The sequence below is a fragment of the Mobula hypostoma genome, chromosome 5 (assembly GCF_963921235.1).
Source record: "Mobula hypostoma chromosome 5, sMobHyp1.1, whole genome shotgun sequence".
Taxonomy (NCBI): Eukaryota; Metazoa; Chordata; class Chondrichthyes; order Myliobatiformes; family Myliobatidae; genus Mobula; species Mobula hypostoma.
Genome location: NC_086101.1, coordinates 165959277 through 165980258, shown reverse-complemented (window position 1 = coordinate 165980258; position 20982 = coordinate 165959277). Strand labels below are relative to the sequence as shown.

The 20982-nt window shown below is 41.5% G+C and overlaps 1 protein-coding gene across 4 annotated transcripts in view; it reads left to right on the top strand.

Annotated features, from left to right (window-relative positions):
- Nucleotides 1–926: 926 nt before the first annotated feature.
- Nucleotides 927–20982, top strand: part of mtx3 (metaxin 3) — a 43652-nt gene continuing 23596 nt past the window's right edge. For 3 of the 4 annotated variants that reach the window (XR_010018092.1, XM_063049337.1, XM_063049335.1), the window contains exons 1-5: nt 1193–1419; nt 4769–4838; nt 8621–8697; nt 12458–12550; nt 14934–15116. Coding sequence is in view for 3 of the 4 variants with exons in the window: in XM_063049337.1 (XP_062905407.1) it covers nt 1339–1419; nt 4769–4838; nt 8621–8697; nt 12458–12550; nt 14934–15116 (504 nt within the window). In the remaining variant the exon portion in view is untranslated. Of the gene's footprint in view, nt 980–1192; nt 1420–4768; nt 4839–8620; nt 8698–12457; nt 12551–14933; nt 15117–20982 lie in introns of those variants that run through there. The other variant, XM_063049336.1, reaches the window with a different exon arrangement.

Sequence of the window (20982 nt, the reverse complement as noted above, 5' to 3'; positions counted from 1 at the left end):
GCAATTTGATTTAGTGAGCTTAGATTACTGCCTGCTTGCATTGATTTGTAAAACACATTCTCTTACATTGCCCACAGTATGTGCTGAGAGTGTAAGATTTTGAGGGGAATGAAAAAGTGACTGCAATCTACTTGAAGTTCAAAGTAAATTTATTATCAAAGTATATGTGTCATCATATACAACCCTGAGATTCATTTTCACGTGGCATACTCAATAAATCTATAGAATAATAACCTTAACAGAATCACTGAAAGACTCAATGAAAGAGCCACTGATTGCATGAGAAGTGTGGTAAAAGCATCTTCCATTTGGGTAATTAAAGGATTGAAACAGAATTTTTCCAATTTGATAAGACAGTGCCACTGCCTTTGTTTGAAATCTTAAATCCAGACCTCATCTCCACTTGCATGTATTTTTAAAAAAAACTATTCCTTAAGTCTGAAGAGGAATGGGGAATTTTTCATTGTTTCTTCCCTCAGGCAATTAATCTGATCAACCATTCTAGTTAGCCACCCCACCCTGTCTCCATTACCTCAGTCAGTGCTCTGTAAGCATTTTAAGGTACCTGACCTGCTGAGTTTCTCCAGCGTTCTGTGTGTTGCACGTTGTAACGCTATTTACGCATTTATGAACATTTAATTCCTATCCGTACTTTAACCTCTAAGTTTATTTTTATATATAATTCTTTATTCTTATAACTGATGAATGTTGTTTTCGTCGCACGTCACGTCAACACACCATAGCAAATTCCTAATAGCAAATGAAGTTGACTGATGATTGGTTGCAGATGCCCGAACCCACGCTCCCATCATCAGATTGTTGTTTTGTGGGATCTTGCTGTGTGCTATCGTAGCATCTGTGTTCGCTCGCGTCAGACTAGTGATTACACTCCAAGAATATTTCACTGGCTGTACTGTGATCTCGGACTTCCGGAAACTGTGTTTGTGATGCCACACGATCCAAATTCTCTCTTTACATGGTAAATACAGAAGAGATTTACGCAATTGTGCAGGACCCCTTTAAGAACGATTGTTGCAAATGGGCTTTTTTTGTTTGAAAATAACTTATTTAGAAGCAACTCACCTTCTCCAATATGGAAAATTAACACTACCATAGTTTGTGCCTTCAAACTGGCATTGCCTATTTAAAACGAACGACCCAAGAACTAAAGAATAATAAATAAAGGTCGCATGTGATTATTCGGTGGGAGGGGAGAGAGTTGGAAGACCTGCATTGCGTAGCAGCTTGAGCGCTGGTAAGCGAAGGCAGGTTGCCGGCGGTAGCGGCTGCCGGTTCGCCAGAATCAGCGAGTGGTTCCGGCTCAAGTGGAGCGGAGGCATGGCGTCGCCCATGGAGCTGATGTGCTGGGGAGGAGACTGGGGACTGCCCTCTGTACACACCGACTCGCTCATCATCTTGGTAAACAAAAACCCCACTCGCTTTTGTTTGCAGCGTTAACTGTGCAAATTGTTCCAAAGGCGCTTGGGAGTTGCGTCTTTAATCGCTTCTCGCGTCGGCAGCGGACGCTCACTGAGGAAGAGGAAATAGAATACATAACATTAGTCAAGCAGTAAAATAAAAAAGCGAGGCGTTAAGAGAGCTCCTGCTTGCGTGTATGTGCGTCGTGGAGGTGTGTGACCTGCCATTCAAGGTCATGCCGCCCCTGGCAGAAGGGGGTGCCCGGGGTCTCCAAGGGTTTGTATTCTATATTGAGTTCATGAGAGCTAAATACGTGTTTTATTTTCTCAGAGAAGACAAGTTACGGAAATAACTTGCATCTTTGTAAAATTCTGTCGTCCTGACTCTTTGCAAGTCAGACATAAACTCTCTGACTATAGAGGGTAAAATGTGTGGGCTAAGGGGGTACACGAGCTATTAAACGCCCGTAGATAATAGACCATATAATGAAACCAATACAAATCACTACCTTTCCTAAAAACAAGTCTATGTGTTATTAGGCTTTAGTATGTGTTCATTGTTTAATTTGCACTACGGAATATGAAAGTGCATATCAGAGAATAGTGCAGATCTGGTATTGTTTAATGCACAGGGAGATAATTAACTGCGGTGTTACAAGGTAATAACAAGATGAGGAATATGTTAGAAATTTAACTTTGGGAGCAATTGAAAGTAATGTATTGCCAATATAACATGCATTATGAAGATGAGAAGTGATCCAGGAGTGAATGAAATAAAAACTTGACGCATCTCCTTAGAATGGAAGAGCTGTTAGCAAAGAGATGGATGGAGAATACAGTTCTGTGGTTGCTGGGTAGAACCTGCTCACTCTAATTTAGAGATCTGCCAAACTCTGAATATGTTGTGAAGGAATCTGGTGATGTAGAGGTCCAAACACAGAATTAAAACAAATATATCTCAATTTAAGTCCACTATGATATTTATGCTATCATTGAACAGATTTAGGAAGTTCTGTCTTGTAGGAAGGTGAATGAGAATAAATCTCTCAGAAGTGTACATAAATCTTTCCTCTCTTCCCCTCACCTCTTGCTCTGACTTCTCATCTTTTCCCCCCAGTCCTGATAAAAAGTCTCAGCCTAAAATATCAACTGATTACTCTTTTCCATAGATGCTGCCTGGCCTGCTGAGTTCCTCCAGCATTTTGTGTGTGTTGCTTGGATTTCCAGCATCTGCAGATTTTCTTGTGTTTACACAAATAGTTTAGCAGTTTTAGGTGAACTTTGCCCATTTCAAGTTAGTTAGTATCATAAGCTACCCTGATTTTATTTTTCTTAATCTTTTGTTTGCATTCCTTTAAAATATATTCTGTGCTTTTCTACAAATTGATTCTACCTAAAATGTTACAGCAGAATAAGGTCTCAATTTATTGAAGAAGGCACAAATACTCCTCTGCGTTATTTAGTGGCTGCAGTAATGGATGGACAGGTTCCTAGGCAGTTACAAAGTAGAAGGAATGTCACAAGTTTCACACTCCCAATTGTACCGTTGACAAAACACTTAACTGGATTACTGCCTTAAACAGGCTTCAAGGGATATTGTCCTTTTGTACCTGATGGATTTCTGGAGAGTCAGGAGACCACAGACACTGGAATCAGGTGCAAAAAAAAATCTACTTGGGGAACTCAGCAGGTCGAGCAGCATCTGTGGGGGTGAAATGGACAGCTGACATATCCTTCATCTGGAGTGTTTTTTTCCCTCCATTTTTTTCTTAATGCAGGAAAATAGGCTTTCCCTTGAGGTCTGTGATCTATAATTACTTGAGAAATGTTAAAACTTATGATGTGAAATAAAGATGGTCATTACAAGAGCCGAGAGGTAATGTCGCAGCTATATTGGACCCTGGTCAGACCTCACTTGGAGTATCGTGCTCAGTCTGGTCACTTCACTACAGGAAGGATGTGGAAACTATAGAAAGGGTGCAGAGGAGATTTACCAGGATGTTGCCTGGATTGGGGAGCATGCCTCATGAGTGTAGGTTGAGTGAACTTGGCCTTTTCTCTTTGGAGCGACGGAGAATGAGAGGTGACCTGATAGAGGTGTATAAGATGATGAGAAGTGTTGATCATGTGTATTGTCAGAGGCTTTTTCCCCAAGGCTGAAATGGCTAACACGAGAGGGCACAGTTTTAAGATGCTTGGAAGTAGGTACAGAGGAGATGTCAGGGGTAAATTTTTGACGCAGAGAGTGGTGAGTACGTGGAATGGGCTGGTGGTGGAGATGGATACGATAGGGTCTTTTAAGAGACTCCTGGATAGGTACATGGAGCTTAGAAAAATAGAGGGCTGCGGGTAACCCTAGGTAGTTTCTAAAGTAAGTACATGCTTGGCACAGCATTGCAGGCTGAGGGGCCTGTATTGTGCTGTAGGTTTTCTATGTTTTTCTTTGTCCAGACTTGTACAGCATCTTGCTTGCCCCAGAACTTCCTCATGCTGACCATGTTGGCCACTATTCGGGCAGTTTCTCAACTTCAATTCAGTTAATTTGGCCACCAGCCACCCTTAAACTGGCCACTCCATTATCACTGAAACAGCCCACAGCGCTACATTCCCGTGAGATAGATAATTTGTGTTCCTACATTTCCAGCCTCTTGCAAATTCCTGATGGCCTCTGTGCAGCTTTCCTTCAGCAGACTGATTCCTGAGGTCAGGAATTCCTTCCCTGCCTTGCTTCTGTTCTTTCCTTGAAGCCCTCCTCTTTGTCCATGTGTTTGGTCACCTGCCTTAATATCTCGGTAAAATCAACTTTAACCTGTTAAGTGAAATATCTTGGAAGAGTTTACTGTGTTAAAGGTGCTGCCAAAATGAAAGTTAGTTGCATAATACAATTGTGAACTGGGCTGTTTATATGCAGCACTGGAGGTTCATTTACATTAGATTAGATTAGATTAGATTACATTTACAGAGAAGAAACTGCCATAATCTGGCAGGTTTACTCTGACCACAAAGGGAGCTTCAATGCTGAGATCAGATTAAGGCCAGGATAGAAATAGCTTTATGCTGTGTTTAACACATTACAGGCAATAATTGCTTGAAAGTGACAGGGAATTCATAAAAAAACACTAGAATTAATCCTACTCACTTGTCTTAAGCATGAAAAATCTTGGTGAAAGGTCTTGGCCCGAAAAATTGACTGTTTACTCTTTTCCATAGATGCTGCCTGGCCTGCTGAGTTCCTCCAGCATTTTGCGTGCGTTGAAATGTTCCTTGACCCCCAATTATCTTTTTTTTTTAAAAACTTAAATGATCATGTCCTGTGCTTAACGTACACTTCCTATCTCTTCTCACTGCAGGCTTATGCCAAATTTTCACGGGCTCCCCTGAAAGTGTACTTCATTAATAATCCATGGAAAACACCTACAGGTACCATTTTATGTATTTAAACTGCAGTAAATTTTCAGACTTTATTAAATGCAATCACACGGTTGTCATGGCGATTACATCAATGTACAGTATAAGGGTGATCTTGCATCTAAAAAGAAAGCATGTTTTCTGATGCACAGGAACTTCAAAGTTTTGCCAGCAGTGAAAAATTATTTATGTTCAAAATAACTATAAGTTCTTATGTCAGCATGTTATAACCTGAGAGAATGGGTTTAAAATAATTTTCAATCATATTGTCTGAAGTACGGTTTCTCCCCTTCCATATCTCATCTCCCCCCACCCCCACCCCACCCATCCATCCAAATATACTATAGTGATAAAATTGTAAGAGCCTTTCCAAAGTATTCATCACTTTCATTTGGAGCTTGATGTACATAGAGTATTGTGCAAATGTTTTTGGTGCATATATATAGTTAGGGTGTCTAAGACTTTTACGCAGTACTCTAGTAATTTTATGTTTTGCACTGTACAGCCGCAAAAAAAAACAAATTTCATGTGTGCAAAAGTCTTAGGCACCCTAGCTATATACAAACGTATATGTGCCAAAGACTTTTGCACAATACAGTACATAACTTCCTAATGATCTCTCCAAAATAAATAGAAGCATTTACACACAGGTTATTAAAGATGTCATTTGTGTATAAATGAAATATTAAAATCAAACTTATTCAGCATTTTAAATTGTGTATCTATTATTACTTAAATATAGATTGAATAATGAGTTTTGTAGTGTTGGTTTGCATCCTGTACTAGGATTTTCTGTTTGTTTTTGTTTTCACATGTTTGGTTTTAAATTTAAACCAATCAGAAAATCTGGATTTCAAAAATAGGGTAATGGTAGGATAATGCATGTATAGTTCTGCTTTGACATTAATCTCCTAAAAGAGAGGTCAAGAGCTGTCTCAACCCATGCAAGGTTTCTGGCCAGATCCCAAGGATGTCTGATAAACTGAGCTATACTGAAGACATTATCTGAACTGATTTATTTGCTTCTGTCCCCATAACCAAGGTTGTTGATTTACTGAAGAGGAAATCTATGAATAAAAGGCTGTGTATTTGTGAACGGGTAATATAATGAAGATATTTATTATTTTTATTATCATCATCAAAATTTCAAGATAAACTTGTGAGGAAGAACATTCTTTGGGACTTTATTTCCACAGGAGTGTTGAGATTTTTTTTATTGTGTGACTGAAATACAACAATACCTACTAAATTTAGTGCCATCTAAAATTATAAAGCAGCTAGTATAAGAAAGGCAGAGATGTGGACACAAGGAGACATGTTGAGGTATGATTTCCTAACTTATCATGAATGACAATTAAACAATGACAGCTCAACATTCCTGATTACAGGTTTTAGAAACAGAGAAATATAGAAAACCTACAGCACAATACAGGCTCTTCGGCCCACAAAGCTGTGCTGAACATGTTTTTACCTTAGAAATTACCTAGGGTTACCCATAGTCCTCTATTTTTCTAAGCTTCAGGTACCTATCCAAGAGTCTCTTAAAAGATCCTATCGTATCCGCCTCCACCTCCGTCACTGGCAGCCCATTCCATGCACTCACCACTCTCTGTGTTTTTTAAAAAAAAAACACAAACAAACTTACCCCTGACATCTCCGCTGTTACTACTTCCAAGCACCTTAAAACTGTGCCCTCTCGTGTTAGCCATTTCAGCTCTGGGAAGAAGCCTCTGACTATCCACACGATCAACGCCTTCTCATCATCCTATACACCTCTTTCAAGTCACCTCTCATCCTCTGCTGCTCCAAAGAGAAAAGGCTGAGTTCACTCAACCTATTCTCGTAAGGCATCCTCCCCAATCCGGGTTTTCTGACAGTTTGGAAAACTGCCACTTCTTACGTGGGTGAAAAGATATGATAAGCTATAAGAATATGTAAATAAGGCCTTTTGGTGGATATCCAACCACCATAATGTTAACTTGGGGAAAAAAAAATCAGTGTAAAAGCTGTTTGCTGTGTAGCCACCAAGGTTCCTTAAGCCTTCTCTGCCATTCAAAAGGATGCTGGAAGCCCTGCCCAGTCCCTGCATCCATTAATTCTTTTAATTTCCAAAACTCTGACCATTTCTACCTTGATGAACATTTGAGGCACAAATTTCTGGATATTCACAGTGCCCCAAGTAAAGGAATTTCTCCTCATCTTGCTCTCAGATAACTGAAAAAAAAAGAGCTGAATCCTTATCTTAATTTTTGACTCCATTTAAGTTTCAATGAATTTGCCTGTCATTTCTTTGAATTGCAGTGAGCATGGCATGTTACTTTTTCGTCTACCTTTCCATTTTATAAAAAGAGTAACACACAAAATGCTGGAGGAACTCAGCTGATCAGCAACATCTTTGGAAAGGAATAAACAGTCAACCCTGCATCAGGACGGGAAAGAAGGGAGCAGAAGCCAGAATAAGAGGTGGGGGAGGGGAAGGATTATAAACTGATAGGTGATAGGTGAGGGGGAAAGGTAGGTGGGTGGGGGAGGGGGGATGAACAGAAGTTGGGAGGTGATGGGTGTAAATGGTAAAGGGGTGAAGAAGAAGGGATCCATAGGAGAGGAAAGTTGACCATAGGCAGCTTGTAGTCCTTTCCTCCTCCACCTATACGGATACGAATTACGGATGGGGATACGAATTGACAATAAACTGGACTGGTCAAAGAAAACTGAGGCTGTGTACAAGAAGGGTCAGAGCCGTCTCCATTTCCTGAGGAGAATGAGGTCCTTTAACATCTGCCAGACAATGCTGAGGATGTTCTACGAGTCTGTGGTGGCCAGTGCGATCATGTTTAGGGTAGCAGACACCAACAGAATCAACAAACTCATTCGTAAGGCCAGTGATGTCGTGGGATGGAACTGGACTCTCTGACGGTGGTGTCTGAAAAGAGGATGCTGTCCAAGTTGTATGCCATCTTGGACAATGTCTCCCATCCACTACATAATGTACTGGTTGGACACAGGAGTACATTCAGCCAGAGACTCATTCCACCAAGATGCAGCACAGAGCGTCATAGGAAGTCATTCCTGCCTGTGGCCATCAAACTTTACAACTCCTCCCTTGGAGGGTCAGACACCCTGAGCCAATAGGCTGGTCCAGGACTTATTTCCTGGCATAATTTACATATTACTATTTAACTATTTCTGGTTTTATTACTATTTAATTATTTATGGTGCAACTGTAACGAAAACGAATTTCCCCCGGGATCAATAAAGTATGATTATGACTACTTATTCTGGGTTCTTCTCCCTTCCTTTACAGTCTTGGCACAAAACATTGACTCATTATTCCTTCCCATAGATGCCTCCTGATCTGCTGAGTTCCTCCAGCATCTTGTGTGTGTTACTCTGAATTTCCAGCATCTGTGGAATCTCTTGTGATTATATAAGTTTTTTTTTCCCCAAAGAGATTATATTCTGGCACATGAAGGAAACAGACAGCTTCAGAGCAAGAGGAGGATATGGGAATTGTCTGAAACTTAATTTTGAAATTTTAGTTGTTACATGGAAATCTTGCCCTAACAAAATGTTTTTTCAGGACATGTAGCACCATGGTCCTGAAAAATGTCTTGTTTTTACTGTGTACTGTACCAGCAGTTATGATCGAAATTACAATTAAAAGTGACTTTACTTGATGCTTTTCCTCTGAGGTAAAAACTAAGCCCAAGTATCTAGTCATCCAGGTAACATTGCAGCTACATGTTATTTATAGTGAGAACTGAATTATAATGCTGGTAATTACCTTCCTTTAGGGGACATTCCTGTATTGATTTCCGATAATAAGAATATTGTGCAACCTGATAACATTTTGAACTTCCTGAGGAAACAGGTATGTTTGTTGTGCCAAGTTAATTAAATACAAGTGGTTGCATGCAAAATAATTATAATGAAGGAAAGTGGATTTTGTATGAAGAATGTTTAGTGCAGATGCAGCTTTGTTCAACATTATTTATACTACATCTTCAAATTTTGCATGTATAGTTTCATAACTGATTTTTCTGAATACTGTACAGCCAATGATGAAGTGTAGCTCTGGTTGTTACCTGCACTTCATGGATTGCAATGTGAGAATGACCCAATAATTCATGAAACTTTATGCCTAAAACAGCAAAGTGATGGCTCTTCAGGTCTTGTTGATCAGAAATGGCAAAGCATCCCAGTCCCCACTGATTTTAATGGTGATATGTGGTACCGCAGGGAAGCAACTGGAGGCACATTCCTTATTAATTGCTTTAGTTTTTAACTGTCTCTGAATGTCAAAGACCTCTGAATAAAAATTGATAAATGATGTTCACAGCTTTGCTAGCCGATAAAACTGAGTCAGATTTTGCTGAATGGGCCTTCTGTACCTTCGTCTGGTGGGTATGAGTGTGAGGAGAACACAGAAGGTGATCCTGAGGCATTGAACCCACCACCAGGAAGATTAAGTCCAATCTAGTAAGGCAAGAGGCAATCAAAGAATTTAGTAACAAAAATGGCAATCTGTGCATGGAGCCAAAGGACACAGGATGAATACTTTCCATCTGTACTCACTAAGGAGATGTGCATTGTAGCTAGGGAATTTGGGGAGTGAGAAGACAAAATTTCAGAACATCATTAAAAAGGATGAAGTATTAAGTAGACTGAATAATGGATAAATCCCCAGGACCTGATAAGCCCCCCCACCCCACCCCATAGCAGCTTGGGATGTAAGGCAGGGGATTTGGCGTCCGAACTGATTATTAAAGTTTGCTTAGCTATAGGTGATATGCCAGATAACATGAGAGCAGCAAATGTCGTTTCTGGGTTTAAGAGCAGCAGCAGGGTTAAGCCTGGTAATTACAGGTCCAAGTTTACTGCCATGGATGGGAAGTTATTGGGGGTGGGAACGGGTAGAATGAGGTACAGGATTAATCTAAGCTTGGCAAAGTAAGGAATAATCAGAGATGGGATGGTTTTGTGTAGCGGGGGAGGAATGATCCTGTCTGGCGAGTTTCAGTGAACATTATGAAGTGATGATAAATGTGTTGATGAGGGCAGGGAAGTTGTAATGTACCGGATGGCTGTTCACAAGGTCCCACATGGGAATTTGATCAAAAAGTTAGCACCCATGGGATCCAGGACAAGATGGCAAATTGGATCCAAACTGGGTTTTATAATTGTAGGCTGAAGGGTGATAGTCGAGTTATTTTGTACTTGTGATCAGTGTTTGGACTTGCATGAATGATTTGATAAGAATGTAGTGGGTTTGATTCATAAATTTGCAAATGATATTAAAATTAGAGTACAGTGAATAGGAATGGAGATGGTTATGGGCTACAAGATGATATTGATCAGTTGGTAAGATGAGTGGATGAGTGGTTGATTAGGTACACCTTGTTAATGCAAATATCTAATCAGCCAATCATGTGGCCGCAACTCGTATATAAAAGCATGCAGACATGGTCAAATGTTCAATTGTTGTTCAGACCCAACATCAGAATGGGGAAGAAATGGGATCTAAGCGACTTTGACCATGGAATGACTGTTGGTGCCAGACAGGGTGGTTTGAGTATCTCAGAAACCGCTGATCTCCTGTGATTTTCACACACAACAGTCTGTAGAATTTACAGAGAATGGTGCAAAAAAAAACATTAAAACATCCAGTGAGTGGTGGTTCTGTGGGCATAAATGCCCTTTAATGAGAGGGGTCAGAGGAGAATGGCCAGACTGGTTCAAGCTGACAGGAAGGAGATAGTAACTCAGATAACCATGCATTACAATAGTGATGTGCACAAGAGCATCCCTGAATTCATGTGTCAAATCTTGAAGTGGATGGGCAGCAGATTATAAGCGTACAACCAGTAAAGTGGCCAGTGGATGCACAACACATTGACCCCAGAAATGGATGGGTTACAGCAGCAGAATACCATGGGCGTACATTCAGCGGTTATTTTATTAGGTACAGGAGGTACGTAGTAAAGTGGCCACTCAGCGCATTTTATTTTTGCTGTCAACTTGCTTACCTTGTTTTAAAAGCAGAGTGCTCTCTTGACTGTAAATGACTTTGGGATGGCTGAAAGGTTTTTGTTTAAATTTTAATCTGTTGACTTCACAAGCGACCTTGTTTTGACCACAAAAGAACATTACAGTATTTTACCCCAAATGAGTGGATTAGGAGAGGCTGAACAATTGGGAGATCTTCACAAAAGGAGGCTTTTCAGTCTTGGGTTCTTTGTCATAGAACAGAGAACATTATAGCACAGTACAGGCCCTTTGCTTCATGATGTTGTGTGACTGTTTTAACCTACCTGGAGATCAATCTAACCCATCCCTCCTACATGGCCCTTCATGTTCCTATCTGAGTTCTTTTTTAATGATTTCTTACCACCCCTGACCATGTACCCACCACTCTGTTTTTTTAAAAAAAAAATTACCTCTGACATCACCCCCCACCCCATACTTTCCTCCCATCACCTTCAAAGTATGCCCCTCATGTTAGCCATTTCCACCCTGGGAAAAAGTGTCTACGTATCAACTTAATCTGTGCCTCATCATCTTGTACAGTTCTGCCAATTCACCCTCATTCTTTAAAGAGAAATGTCATCTCCCGTGGGAACAATCACAGTCCTATTCTCTGCTGTCTTCCCCCCCGCCCCCACTTTCCGTGTATCCCTGCAACTTAATTCTCTCCACACACCCACGAGTTACCCTTAGATTCTTTTGTCACTTACCAAGATCATAGACATAGGAGCAGAATTAGGCCATTTGGCCCATTGAGTCTACTCTGTCATTCAAACTAGCTGATTTATTATCCACCTCAACCCCATTCTCCTGCCTTTTCTTCATAACCTTTGATGCCCTGGCTAATTAAGAACCTAGCAACCTCCACTTTAAATATACCAAATCTACCAGCATGGCTTTGATAAGGGAGGAAACCAGGGCACATAGGAGAAGTTGTGGGTGGAACATACAGACTTCACACTAAGCACATAGCAGAAGTCACAGGGACTTCATGCTGACTTAACACGTACAGCTTCAGGGACCTCGTGTGCTCTGGGCAGTCCTGGTGCCACTGTGCTGTCTTTTTCTGTGGGTGAAGGCCAAATTTGAACGTTAAAGGATGGGTTTGATAGTATGGATCACAGCAAATAGGTACAATGTATGTGGTCAGTGATGGCCCAGGCAAAGAATTGGTGAAAATATGGAGTTCATTATTAAATGGTTGAAACTAGTAAATATTTTAAAGGAAAGAATGTGGAAAGAGGGAGAATAGAATTGACTATTGGTGTACTATGGGAAGGAGTTAATGTGAGGAATTCATATGTGCATAGACCAGTCTGGATGAGCCATTTTCTGTGTTTCAAGTTCTATGTATTCTCTACAAATCTCTGTCAAAGAAGCACCTAACCAAGGAACATCTAGTCTGTGTCTCAACACAGATGGTGATGGCAATGAAGATGTTCATTAAAGCTGATTTGCTGATCTCACTGAAAGGATCATTTGAGTCAGCTTCTGGCTGCGATGAGCTGTAAAACAAACAGAGTTGGAAGGGCATTGAATTAGTTCTAGGCTTAAAAACTGCAAGAATGAAAAGGCCTTTAATTTACACTATTTATTTCATTTGACAGAAATATAATGCTGACCATGAATTATCAGCTAAACAGGCAGCTGACACGTTGGCATTTATTGCACTGATCGAAGAGAAGCTACGACCAGCTTTGGTAAAAATAAATTCAAGTAGCACATTTTTTGCTGATGTTACTCAGTTAAATGGTTTACATTTGATTTCATTTGCATTTACATTTCATTTAATCTTGCAGATCTTAATTTAATGAGCCCTGTTCTGTGATCTTTATTTCATCCATCTCAAGGACTATTGAATAATCATGCTTTGGTTAGTCTTCCACGTCAAACATCATGATACACCTGTCCTTGATATCTAGTGATTTTTTTTTCTTTCCAAAAGGAACTGGGGAAAAGTAAGTTACTTTTTCTTTCCAAGGCAGTTTGAATAATATAAATTTGCCTTTGTGGAATTTGGTTCGCTGCTAAAAATTTTGAGAGTGAAGATTTGGTCTTCAGTGGTTAAATTTAACATCAGAGAATGTACACGCCCTGAAATTCGTACTCTTTGCAGACATCCATGGAACAGGAGAAAAACCCCAAAGAATGAATGACAGAAAACATTAGAACCCCAAAGCCTCCCCTTCCACACAAAAGCATCAATTCTTCTCCTCCACCTTCCCCCCCCATATGCTTCAGCAAAAGCATCAACCCCCACCACCCACCTTGCAAGCAGAAGCAAAACCCCCAGAGACCGTCATCTAGAGTCCCACCAAAAAAAAACTACTGTCCATCCCAACACTTTGACATCTCTCTGTCTCTCAGAACAAATATAAATAAGACTGGGTTACACTGTATCAAAAGCCCTTCAATAGTTTAAATAATGAAATTCAGAATTTGTCAATAGACCAAGGATTAATTAAAATACCGCTAGTCAAAACTGCATAACTTTCTTTGGCCTACAGACTGACCGATGCAGGGTGGGAGAAATAAATTTCCAGTGTAATGCTGGGACATCCCAGCCAATAGCTTTGCTATTAAATCAAGATGAACCCAGGAGCGGTCACATTTGCTGGCATCCATTACTCAGTTAATCCCAGGTTTATAGCAGTTCGATATGAGTCAAGGACCTACTAGCATGAAAGCTACTGAATAGCAGTTATTAGCACTGTTGTGATGTCACTGTGCAGGTTTCCAACATTTGTGTCACCTGGCTGACGACTTAGATGCTATTTTAGACACCGCACTTCAATCTGAGTCATTAAAGCAGAAGTATTGAGAGAAGTGTTAAGGGGCCACTTGCATGCAGGTCTTCTATGTTAAACTTTAAATAAGAACTTGTTGACATCAATACTCAAAAAACGAAATAGGTATTAGTAGCACTTTAAATTTTAAGTGTTAAAACTATATTCCAGTGTCAAAAGTAATACAAGATATTGGCATCCTGGGGTTTGCTGCATCAATGTCTGCCTCCGCTTCAAAATACGGAAAGACCCTCTGCCACAAGTAATAGTTAAAAGTGTTCCAAGGGCCTACGACACTTTCACCTTATCTACTTAAAATGGGTGACCCACTTACCTATGAACAATTTTACCCAAAACCCCTCAGATATGAGCTGACGTCTATAGAAATGAAACTCCGAGAAGTGCTAGAATCCACTGGTTTTGAGAAATTAAAAGTTCTAAAAAGTTCAATATAACATTTATTATCAGTGCATGTATTTGTCACCATATACAACCCTGAGATTCAATTTCCTGCAGGCATACTCAGCAAATCTGTAGAATTGTAGGATCAGAGTGCATGAGACAATAAATTGTGCAAATGCAAACATAAATAAATACAATAAAAAACGAGAACATGAAATAACAAGATGCCCTTCAAGTGAGATTGTTGGTTGTGGGAACATCTCAATGGATGGGCAAGTGAGGGTAGTTAACCCCTTTGTTTAAGAGCCTGATGGTTGCAGGTGGTAACTGTTCTTGAACCTGGTGGTGCGAGTCCTGAGGCTCTTGTACCTTCTCCCTGATGGCAGCAGAGAAAAGAACGTGCCTGGGTGATGAGGATCTTTGATGATGGATGCTGCTTTCCTACGAGAGTGTTTCATGTAGATATGCTCAGTGGTGGGAGGGCTTTACCAGTGATGTACCGGGCTGAATCCACTAACTTTTGAAGGATTTTTGTAGGACCTGTTGCATCTTACTACATTAAATAATTTTAGTAAAATGTTGCAAATTTGGTGGAATTAGATGTAAGGCACACTTTTATAGTTCACTGATTTATTGATACAGTTACTTTCTAATTGACCTTTAAGAAATTATTCCCTCACACATTTAACATGATCAGATTAAGTGAGTCACTTGTTATATTAATAATTCAGCCTAATTAAATTCTGAGATATCTTAATTTGAGTTTAAAACATTCTGTTGAGAAGCAGATCGCTATGGCACCTAGGATTATAGAGCAAGCACCTTCTTACTATACAAGTTTAGAATAGCTTTTGCATGTTATTACTGATAAATGGTGCTTGACAATTTTGTGCAGCTGCACGCTTTCTGGATTGACATCGAAAATTACTGCAATCTGACCCGACCATGGTTTGCTTCAAGAATCCCCTTTCCATTGAATTTCTACATCCCAGGGCAGATGTCAAGATCTGCGATGAATCAGATAATTCTGTCCCGAGGAGAGCCACCCTTCTACAACATCAAGGAGGTGGAAATGCAGGTAAAGGACCCTACTAATTCTTGATTATTTAATAGTCAGTTTAAATTAACATATTGATATTGAGACTCCTAATTATTCAAGCTGTTATTGGAAAACAAAATGCTAGAAGCACTCAGCAGTTCAGGAAGCATCTGTGCAATGAGGAACAGAGTTAATGTTCAGGTCAGAGGCAGCAATGGCCAAGTCCTTTGTTTAAATGGTACAGAGTTAACTTTGCTTTCTCCTGTCTCTGCACCTGTTTTTCATGTCCGTTCTGTATATTTCTGGTCACTGAGATGTAACATTTTGGGCGAATCATTTAGTGAACAAGGTAGGAAAGTTCTGGACTTTGTTAGGAAGGTGAATGGAAAGAGTTTTTATAGATTGGAATCAGATTTAATGTCGCCTGCATATGTTGTGAAATTTGTTAACTTAGCAGCAGCAGTAAAATGCAATACATGATATAAAAAATAAGTCAATTACACTAAGCGTGTGTATGCGTGTGTGTATATATAATCTATCGGCTCTTCAAGCCTTGGTATTTCTCACCAGTTACGGGTGGTGTGTATGTGTATTTTTTCCTCAATCTCGGGTCCTCTACCACAGGTCTGGGAGCTTGAGGGCTCAGCTCAGTATCCTTGCTGTTCCTAGTAGTGTGCTCTTCTGGACCCAGATCTCAGATGTTCCCTAGGTTTGTTGGAGTTACTGTCCCGGTCTGGGTGTCACAGCCCAAGTGCTCTTATCACCACTGGGATTACTCTGGCTTTAACCTTCCACGTCCTTTCTATCTGCTCTTTCAAGCCCTGGTATTTCTCCAGCTTCTCATATTCTTTCTTCCTGATGTTACTGTCATTTGGGATTGCCACATCTATTGCTATTGCTTTCTTCTGTTCCTTATCCAGTATTATTATGTCTGGCTGGTTGGCCGGTACCCGTTTATCAGTCTGTATTTGGAAGTCCCACAGGATCTTCACTCTGTCATCCTCCACCATGTTCTCAGTGTTTCGCATTTGGACCTGGGAGTGGCCACTCCATACTCCATGCAGATGTTCCTGTACACAATTCCTGCAACTTGGTTGTGCCGTTCAGTATATGCTATCCCTGTCTGCATCTTGCACCCTGCTACTATGTGCCGGATGGTTTCAGCAGATTCCTTGCACAGTCTGCATCTTGGGTCTTGCCTGGTATGATAGACCACTGCTTCTATTGCTCTTATGCTCAGCACCTGTTCTTGTGCAGCCATGAGCAGCACCTCTGTGCTGTCCCTCAGCTCTGTCATTTCCAGCCAGAGGTAGGACTTCCTTATGTCAGCCTCCTCTGATATCTGGCGATAGCACATCCCATGCAGTGGTTTGTCCTGCCTTGGCCTCTTGTCCTCTGGCTCTGCTTCACCCACTTCCATTTCCAAATCCCCTGCCTGCTGTCTGAGGTGTTCTCCTAGCAGGTCATCCTTGGGGCCCATCTTCCTGACATACTCATGGATGTTTCACATTTCTTCCAGGACTGTGACCTTGATGCTTCTAAGTCCCCATCCTCCTTTATTCCAGCGGGTGTACAGTCGCTTGATATTTGACTTTGGATGGAATCCTCCATGTATTATTAGGAGTTTCCAGGTCTTGATGTCAGTGGCTTCCAGTTCACTCCTTGGCTAGCACACTATTGCGGCTGGGTATCTGTTGACTGGTAGGGTGAATGTGTTGATGGTTCTGATCTTGTTCTTCCCATTCAGCTGGCCTTTTAGGACCTATCCCACTCTTTGGAGGTACTTGAATGTTGCAGCCTTCCCTGTGTCCTTGTTATGGCTTCCATGCACCTGCAGGATACCCAGGTATTTGTAGCTGTCTTTTCATCTGGCATGTGGCCCTTGGGTAATTTCTCCAGTCTCGATGAGTTTGCCTCTTTTTACTGTCATCCAGCTGCACTTTTCCAGTTCAAATGACATCCCAATGACTCTGCTGTACACCCTTGACAGGTGGATTAGTGAGTCAATGGCTCTTTCATTTCTGACGTACAGTTTGATGTCATCCATGTACAGGAGGTGACTGTCATGAACCTGTACCCATATCCACTCTTTGAGATGATCTGGCTGAAGGGGATTCAAGCCCATGCTGAACAGCAGAGGGGATAGTGCATCACCCTGGTATATTCCACATCTGATGGACACTTGTGCTATGTCTTTGAAGTAACCCCTAGCATTGTCCTCTAATTCCTGATGAAGGTCCTTAGTGTCTTGTTGATCTCGTACAGAGACAGGCGTTCCAGGATCCATGTGCAAGGCCCTGAGTCGTATGCTTTCTGGTAGTCGATCCAGGCTGTGGTTCGTTTGGTTTGCCTGGTCTTGACGTCTTACATGACTGCTTTGTCTACCAGTAGTTGGTGCTTGGAGCCTCTGGTTCCATTACCAATCCCCCTCTGAGCAGGGCTCTGGAATTTACACATGTTCCTTCAACTTGGTGGCTATGATGCCTGATAGGAGCTTCCATGTTGTTGACAGGCAGGTCATAGGCTGATAGTTTGATGGTGAGGATGCTTCATTATGAGTACTGTCCTTCCTTGCGTTAGCCAGTCAGTTGTGGGAGCCTGCTTCAAGCAGCTGGTTCATTAGAGCTGTCAGCTGTGTATGTAAAGCTGTTAGTTTCTTCAGCCAGTAGGCTTGGATCACGTCAGGCCCTAGTGATGTTTGTTTCGTCATACTTGCTACCCTTTGCTGGACATCTGCTGCTGTGATGGTGATGGGTTCTTCTCTGGGAGATTGTGGAGGCTTGCTTGTAGGTCTTTCAGCCATTGGGCACTGGTGTTATGTGATGCTTCTTTCTCCCACATACTCTTTCAGTACTCCTCAGTTGCTGTCTCGGTTGGTTTAGGTACTGGCATGTTGTTTCTCTAGAACTGTGCAAATACTTTTTCTGGTTCTTTGGAGAAGAGTGCATTTATTCATTTGGTGTCTGTGTTCTTGGTGTACCTCTGTAGTCTGGTAGCCACAGCTGTTAACCATTGCTTGGCAATTTCCAGGGCTTTGGCTATGGACATGCCTTAGTTACTAAGGAAATACAGAGGTGAGTCTTTTGTCTTCCCATCTTTCTGTAGCTCAGATAGTCTGCTGACCTCCACCCTTGTGGTTTTCATCTTGGCTTCCAGTCGTCGTCCCTGGGGGTGAGGGGGAGAGTGGTGTTATGACAGTACTCTCCACTGTATTTCATTTTGTTGCCCAGCATTTCTAGAACTGTTGCTGCTGTCGATGCAGATGTCAGGTATTGGTCTCAGTTATGTTGGAGGTTGCATTTGTGAGTACTGCTTCATTGGTTACTTCTAGCATGCTGTCTGATGGAATTTTATCACTTAGTCTGGGGAGCCGAGTTCGTCAATTGGCAGTCTCCAGTTCAGCCGCGATCGTCTCTCTGATGGCAGCAGCCAGCGTCGATATGCCCCGAGGTGAGGTTCGAACTTGCATTTCCCATGTACAAAGCGATGCTATTACCTATGCTTCATCTGTGAGTTGTGGAGGTGGGGTTTGAACTCGTATTTCCCGATTGGCTCAGTTCTGCAGTGATGTTGCTGTGGTGCATCATGATTGTATGTCTTCCAGTTCAAGATATGATAGGAGTCCTCTGACAATGTTTGATCACTGGGCAATCAGTTGTTTTTCCGTGAATGTGGACGACGGTCTTCATTGTTGCCAGAGTCCCCGCATGCGCTTGATGTATCCTCTGTTAAAGTAGCATTCCATTAATTCTATATTGCCCAGTCTCATTCGTTTATGGTTTGTCCTGGTAACCAATTTCTCACCAGATGGTCCCGGTTCCTCCACCATTGGTATGGACCTTGTTAATCCAGGCAATGTCCGAGCCGACATGATTCTTCTTGTCACGCTAATCCGAGGTTTTTGTGGGCCGGATATTAAATAAATAATAGATAGCCTGAACGCTTGAAACCGCAGTGAGCGAAACAGTTCTGAATTACCTTACTGCTTATTTCTCAGCAACTATCAGATATTTTAAAAAACTGTTTGCTCTAAGCATGGTGTAGTGTCTGGTGGCTTTGTAAGTGGACACAACTGACGCGAGTTAGAGACCGTTTGGCAGCAGTTAAGTGGCATTGTGTCCCAAATAAGTAAAGGGAATACCAGCTATTTTCATGATTAGTTTTTGCTCTTTGAAAGTTGTCCCAAATAAGCAGCTGCCCCCATTAACCAATGGCCCAATTAACAGGAATCCACTGTATATAAATAAGTAAATAGATAAATAATACCAAGGACATGACTTGTAGAGTCAATGAAAGTAAGACCATAGGTTATGGAATCAGTTTTGTATTGAGGTGAGTGAAGTTATTGGCTGGTTCAGGAGCCTGATGTTTGAAGGGTAATAACTTTTCTTGAAACCGATGGTGTGGGATCTAAGGCTCCTGTATCTCCTTCCCCGTGGCAGCAGTGGGAACAGAGAATGGCCTGAATGGTGGGGGTCCTTGTTGGTGGATGCTGCTTTCTTGTGGCACTGTTCTTTGTAGATGTGCTCAATGGTGGGGGGTACAATTCTGGTCAGCACACTACAGGCAGAATGTCGGAATCAGAATCGGGTTTACTATCACCGGCATGTGACATGAAATTTGTTAACTTAGCAACAGCAGTTCAATGCAATACATAATATAGAAAAGAAGAATAAATAAATAAATAACAGTATATGTATATTGAATAGATTAAAATCATGCAAAAAGAGGAATAATATATATTAAAAAAGTGAGGTAGTGTTCAAGGGTTCAATCTCCATGTAGGATTCAGGTGGCAGAGGGGAAGAAACTGTTCTTGAATCACTGAGTGTGTGCCTTCAGGCTTCTGTATCTCCTACCTGAGAAAAGAGCATGTCCTGAGTGCTGGGAGTCCTTAATAATGGACGCTGCCTTTCTGAGACACTGCTCTTAGAAGATATTCTGGGTACTTTGTAGGCTAGTATCCAAGATGGAACCAACTAAATCTGCAGCTTCTCTCGGTCCTGTGCAGTAGCATCCCCCCCCCCCCCCCCATAGCAGACAGTGATGCAGCCTGTCAGAAAGCTCGCCACGGTACATCTATAGAAGTTTGAGAGTATATTTGTTGAATATTTACCAAATTTCTTCAAACTCCTAATGAAGTATAGTCACTGTCTTGCCTTCTTTATAACTGCCCCGATATGTTGGAATTAAGTTAGTCCCAACAGAGATCTTGACATGCTGGAACTTGAAGCTGCTCACTCTCTCCATTTCTGATCCCTCTGTGAGGATTGGTATCTGTTCCTTCATCTTACCCTTCCTAAAGTCCACAATCAGCTCTTTCGTCTTACTGATGTTGAGTGCCAGGTTGTTGCTGCAACACCACTCCACTAGTTGTTATTTCTCACTCCTGCACGCCATCTTGTCTCCATCTGAGATTCTACCACCAATGGTTGTATTATCAGCAAATTTATAGATGGTATTTGAGCTTTGCTTAGCCACACAGTCATAGGTATTGAGAGTAGAGCAGTGGGCTAAGCACACACCCCTGAGGTGTGCCAGTGTTGATCATCAGCGAGGAGGATATATTATCACCAATCAGCACAGGCTGTGGTCTTCCGGTTAGGAAGTCAAGGATCCAATTGCAGAGGGAGGTACAGAGGCCCAGGTTCTGTAATCTCTTAATCAGGATTGTGGGAATGATGGTGTTAAATGCTGAGCTATAGTCAATGAACAGAAGCCTGACATAGGTGTTTATATTGTCCAGGTGGTCTAAGGCCATGTGAAGAGCCATCGAGATTGCGCCTGCCATTGACCTGTTGTGATGGTATGCAAATTGTAGTTACAGTGGTAACAATAGCAGGGAGTACGAAAGCAAATTGGCCAGGATGTTACCTAGAATGAAGTGCTGTAGTTAAGAACATAA